General features: G+C 55.4%; 1 protein-coding gene across 3 annotated transcripts in view; it reads right to left on the bottom strand.

Moving 5' to 3' along the window:
- Nucleotides 1–1,541: 1,541 nt before the first annotated feature.
- Nucleotides 1,542–6,000, bottom strand: part of ECE1 (endothelin converting enzyme 1) — a 127,143-nt gene continuing 122,684 nt past the window's right edge. For all 3 annotated transcript variants that reach the window (XM_034957437.3, XM_063594212.1, XM_003814395.6), the window contains exon 19: nucleotides 1,542–4,420. In XM_034957437.3, the coding sequence (XP_034813328.1) occupies nucleotides 4,244–4,420 (177 nt within the window). In that variant the 3' untranslated portion in view covers nucleotides 1,542–4,243. The remainder of the gene's footprint in view (nucleotides 4,421–6,000) is intronic.

Here is a 6,000-nt window from a genome sequence, read left to right as displayed (position 1 = left end):
AACTCCAGCCTGGGTAATGAGAATGAAACTCCGTCTCAGAAGAAACAAAAAAGAAAAAAATTGAAAATAAGGTCATTGCTGATGTAATTAGCTAAAACGGGGTCATTAGGGTTGGCCCTAATCCAGTATGACTGGTGTCTTCATAAAAGGGGGAAATTTGGACAGAGACAGGCACGCATGCAGGGAGAACGCCATATGAAGATGGAGGCAGAGGCCCGGGTGATGCTTCTACAAGCCAAGGAGCACAAAAGGTTTCCAGAAGCTAGGAGAGCCTGGAACCGAGTCAATGTTGCCAACACCTTGATCTTGGACTTTGAGCCTCCAGAACTAAGAGTTGTGCAAGCCCCCAAGTTTGTGGTACTTTGTTAGGGTGGCCCAACAAACCCATACACTGTGATAGGAGAAGGAAGCCTATGTGAGTTTCCTGATACTGACTGGGAGGTTAGGAAGGCTTCCTAGAGCAGGAGAAGCTGAGCTGGGGTTTCAAGGATGGGTAGTTTATCAGGCAAGAACATTCCAGGCAGAGTGAAGAACACACGCAAACCCCAGGAGGCACAGTGTACATCAGAGACTCTTCCTTGAACTTTTCTTTCCTTTTTTTTTTTTTTTGAGAGAGTCTTGCTCTGTCACCCAGGCTGGAGTGCATTGGCATGATCTTGGCTCACTGCAACCTCTGCCTCCCAGGTTCAAGTGATTCTTCTGCCTCAGCCTCCTGAGTAGCTGGGACTACAGGCGTGCGCCACTGTGCCCAGCTAATTTTTGTATTTTTAGTGGAGATGGGGTTTCGCCATGGTCACCAGGCTGGTCTCGAACTCCTGACCTCAAGTGATCCACCCGTCTCAGCCTCCCAAAGTACTGGGATTACAGGCGTGAGCCACCATGCCCTGCTTTTTCTTTTTCTTTTTTTTGAGATGGAGTCTTACTCTGCTGCCCAGGCTGGAGTACAGTGGCGCAATCTCAGCTCCTGCAATCTCCGCCTCTCAGGTTCAAGCGATTCTTCTGCCTCAGCCTCCCAAATAGCTACGATTACAGGTGTGCTCCATCATGCCTGGCTAATTTTTGTATTTTCAGTAGAGCTGGGGTTTCACCACATTGGTCAGGCTGGTCTCAAACTCCTGACCTCAGGTGATCCACCTGCCTCGGCCTCCCAAAGTGCTGGGATTGCATGCATGAGTCACCGCACCTGGCCCTCCTTGAACCTTTCTTTGATTTTCCCTACTGCCTGCCCTGCCCAAACATCTGAGACCTGGAAACTCCCTTGCTCGAAGATAACAGAAAAATTATTTTCACCAGGAGGCCTCTTGGACCCAGGTGGTGATGTGCATCATTCTCACCAGCAGGGGGTGCTCACACACTTGTAGGTGAAGGAAGGGTGGCTGGGGGCACAGGTACTGAGCAACCTTCTGGCATTTGTCAGGGTCCAAGACCCCTGCTCTCAGGGATAGATGCGCCCAGCCCTGGAGAAGCTAGGGTGGACAGCCCTGTGCCGGCCTCACAGGACACACAGCACCCTGGGAGGACAGACACCCAGACACATGGCCCTCCGTACAAGTATTTTATTTCCATTACAATAGTGCCACACCAAAACTACAGTAGCACAAAACATAATACAAAAAATAGATTCCCAGCTCCCAACCCCACGTCCACGCACCCACAGAGAAGCCAGCCCTATGGCTCCCCAGGCCTAAGGGGAGGGGTCTCACTTCATTTTCCTTAAAGCTCTGGAGCGGGTAGTGGCAGTGGCAGTGGCAGGGGCTTCCACCCCTGCTGGGCCTGAGCCCTCTTCTTCCCCAACCCCCTGCCGGCCCCGGCAGACCTGAGCCATGAGTGTGGTCTCCATTCCCTCGGGCTGCACCCCCAGCCCTAGGACACCTGCCTCTGTCCAGGGAGGGGGTCCAAGCCCATGGTGCCGGTGCTGACACTGCAGGACCACCACCCTCCAAGTGGAAGGCAGGAGGGTCGGGGGAGGGGAGGCAGAGGGGACACCATGGCTGGGAGAAGCCCGCCTCTATGTGGCAAGGGGACTGCGGCTGGCTCCTGCTTCAGCTACTTCTCGGGTTCCTGTCTCCTCTGCAGAGCTACCAGGACTGCTGCGTGCTGGGACCAGGGCCTCCATCTGGAATCCACTCTCGATACCCTGCACCAGCTTGGAGGCGGATCCCAAGGTGGCAGGGGTGTCCCTGTGCCGTCTGCTTCCTCTCGGGCAGGAGGATTCCAGCTTCCCGGGTGAGGGGAGAGCACTGTCCGGGCAGGGCTGGGCCAGGAGGCCTGGGCTGCTGAGGTGGGAAAGCGGTGGCTGTGGAGGGCACGTGCTGCCCCCACCTCCGTCTCGGGGCCTGGCTTCCCCACTGGATGGCAGAGGCCGCTCCGGGTGCTTCCACTTGGTGGCGCCCATGAGTCTGCTATTGGAGAAGCTGTGGTCTCAGGGAGGAGACAGACACCACAGGCCAGACTGGGTGGAGGAATCTTCCCCTCACAATGTCCCCTGGCTAAAAGCATCCATCTAGCTGCAAGTACTATCTTGATTCAACCCAGGGGCCGACAATGGACTGCAGCCCGGGGTAAGTCCAGCAGTTTTGCAGTCTTCCGATGCCCCGTGCCGTGCACCTGCCGGCCAGAGCTCCTGGGCTCCCGTGGAGGTTAGCCCTGCAGGCACCGGGGAAATGGGGCTATGGCCTGTGCTTCAGTCAGGACACCTGGGGGCTGCACTGCGGAGGCCAAGGGCATCTAGGAGCAGGGGCTGTCTCCTTGGGGTGGAGACTGGCAGCTGCAGCCTCAGATAAGGCACTAGAGGACTGGACTGGTCCTGGGAGCCAGGCCCAGCCATGTGGTGGATGACGGTGCTCAGAGAGAGGATTTGGGTCCTGCGGGAGGTGACAGCTGTTTCTCTTTTCTTTTTTTTGGGACGGAGTCTCCCTCTGTCACTCAGGCTGGAGTGCAGTGGCGCAATCTCAGCTTACTGCAGCCTCTGCCTCCTGAGTTCAAGAGATTCTCTTGCCTCAGCCTCCCGAGTAACTGGGATTACAGGTGCCCACCACCATACCCGGCTAATTTTTGTAATTTTTTTAGTAGAGATGGGGTTTCACCACGTTGGCCAGGCTGGTCTCGACCTCAGGTGATCCGCCCACCTCAACCTCCCAAAGTGCTGGGATTACAGGAGTGAGCCACCGGGCCCAGGCTGTTTTCTCTTTTCTCCTTTCCCTGGGGAAGAGGGTTGGCCGGACAGACCCTGGTGTGGCTGGGATGGGGGACTGCTGCAGAGAGGTAACGGGCCCCTGAGATAGACATGGGACAGCCCGAAAAGGTGGGACTGAGAGGGGACACTTGTGGCCAGCAGTGTATCTCTGACACAGTCTCACCCCGCAGGGCTCCTGCAGTCTCGATTCAGGGTGCTTGGTGTTCCCAGATGGTGTTTGAGGGTCCTGACCCGACCCCATTCTGCTATAGCCATCAGTCCCCTGCTGTGGCTTTGGGGATCAGAACTTCCCAGCTAGGGCTCCCACTGTTGGACTCAGGGGACGGAGGCAGGCTAGCTGAAGGGGCAGTGCCCATGAGCTGGGCCCCCCGCAGAGGGGGCTCCTCTCTCTGCCTGGCCTCCACACCTCTACTGGTCTCCACGCCCTTGCATGAGGTGACAGGAGCTGAAATCACACATCCCAAGGGCTGAGGCAGCTGTCTGATTTGGAGACTTGCTCTGTGGCCCAGGGATCCGTGCCTCAGCCCAGCCTCACAGGGAGTGGGGAAGAGAGGGAGTAAATCAGTGGGGCTTCCCTTGTCCACAGGTTATTTAGAAAAACAGAACATAATAAATATACCAATTCTTTCCTTAAAAAAAAAAGTGTTTAAATGCGTTTTTCCCTGAAGATTTCCAGTGTATTCCACAATGTTTAAAAAATAGTTTCCCCAAAAATATATCTTGAAAGCATTTGACACAGTGGTATTTGTGGCGTATCTGGCGCTTGTCAGTGTGGGGCCCAGGCCTGATGAGCCACCAGCCCAGCACCCGAATGCCTGCTGAAGGTGGCGCACATGTGTGCCTGGGATGTCCGGCTCTTCACAGGGGATCAGATTGCGGGTCACGTTGAGAGCCAACACCATGGGCTCGGTTCCGGCTGAAAACCCTCCAGTGTGAGGAAGCAGGGCCCCGGGTGGCCAAGCGGGCTGAGCAATGCCCTGGAGGCTGGATGGGGGTCTCGTCCTCAGCCCCTTCCCCTCCTCTGTCTTGGCTCTCTCCGCTTCGTCCTTACCAGACTTCGCACTTGTGAGGCGGGTTCATGGGTGAGCCAAGTGGGCAGTGGAAGTGTTCTGAGAACTCCTTGGAATTGGAGAGGGAGCCGATGACCCGGAAGCGAGAGGGGCTGTGGGGATCGGTGATGAGGCCTTCGTGGGAGCTCTCAGGTGTGCGGACGGAGCACCAGACCTTTGAAGGGGCAACAGGGAGAGGCCAGGGTCACTGTGGGGCCCTGGGGCTGCCAGACTGCCCCCATTATAACAGCAGGGGAGGCCAGGTGCGGTGGCTCACACCTGTAATCCCAGCACTTTGGGAGCCAAGGTGGAAGGGCTGCTTGAGCCCAGGAGTTCATGACCAGCTTGGGCAACATGGCAAGACCCCATCTCTACAAAAAATTTAAAAAAAAATTAACCAGGCATGGTGGTGTGCACCTATGGTCCCAGCTCCTGGGGAGGCTGAGGTGGGAGGATCACTGGAGCTGGAGAAGTCAAGGCTGCAGTGAGCTATGATTGTGCCACTGCATTCCAGCCTGGGTGATAGAGTGAGATCCTGTCTCAAAAAACAAAACAAGGTTGAGTGTGGTGGCTCATACCTGTAATCCCAGCACTTTAAGAGGCCAAGGTGGCGGTGGATCACTTGAGGCCAGGAGTTCGAGACCGGCCTGACAAACATGGTGAAACCCTGTCTCTACTAAAAATACAAAAATTAGATGGGCGTGGTGGTGCGTGCCTATATCCCAGCTACATGAGAGGATGAGGCAGGAGAATCACTTGAACCTGGGAGGTTGAGGTTGCAGTGAGCCAAGATCACGCCATTGCACTCCAGGTCGGGTGACTGAGGGAGACTCCGGCTCCAAAAAAACAAAACCCAGAAAATACAATACCAGGGAGATAAGCCCCCCACCTGATCCTGAGATCCCGGGGAGTCAGGAGGGTCCCCTGAGCGGGTCAGGAAGAGACAGTGGGCTGGTGTAGGGCTGGTGTGCCACCCCCCATGCCAGCAGCCTCTAACGCAGTTGTCTCCAAACTGTTTTCCTTCAGCCAGTGCAGCATCTCTGAGGCACCTGCATTCGATTCCATCTGAACAAAGGACTGTGTCCAAACACCAGTTGGAAAAGCTTGGATTTAGTCCAGATCTCTCATTTCCTGGGCAGAACAAATTGTCTAATGGCCTGGTAGCTCTGAGTGCCAGCAGAAGGCTACCAGATGAATGCCGACTGAAGGGATGATCTGGGATGATCACAGCAAGACAGAATCTTGCTATGTTGCCCAGGCTGGAGTGCAGTGGCGTGATCTTGGTTCACTGCAACCTCTGCCTCCCAGGTTCAAGTGATTCTCATGCCTCAGCCTCCCAAGAAGCTGGGACTACAGGCAGCCACCACCATGCCTGGCTTTTTTTTTGTATTTTTTCATAGAGACAGGGTTTCACTATGTGGACTAGGCTGGTCTCAAACTCCTGACCTCAGGTGATCCGCTTGCCTCGGCCGCCCAAAGTGCTGGGATTATAGGCATGGGCTGCTGTGCCTGGCTGGGCATCTTAAGTTTAAGAAACCTCTAGAACCCTAGAACCAGAAGGGCCCTGGGTGATCACCTCGTCTTCTCATTCACCAGATCCAGGAATCCCTTCACTGGTACTTTGGGCCCTTCCGTGCATCTCTCTAATGACAGGGCACATGTGCTGTGCACAGTCCAGTGACTTGGGAAGTTCTCAATCTGTGGGGAACTTGCCTTTCGGCTCTCTGGGCTCTTGAAACATCAAGATGGCAGAAT

Source organism: Pan paniscus, chromosome 1, assembly GCF_029289425.2.
Source record: "Pan paniscus chromosome 1, NHGRI_mPanPan1-v2.0_pri, whole genome shotgun sequence".
Lineage (NCBI taxonomy): Eukaryota > Metazoa > Chordata > Mammalia > Primates > Hominidae > Pan > Pan paniscus.
Note: the sequence above shows the minus strand (reverse complement) of the source record. Positions and strands in the feature narration are given on the sequence as shown.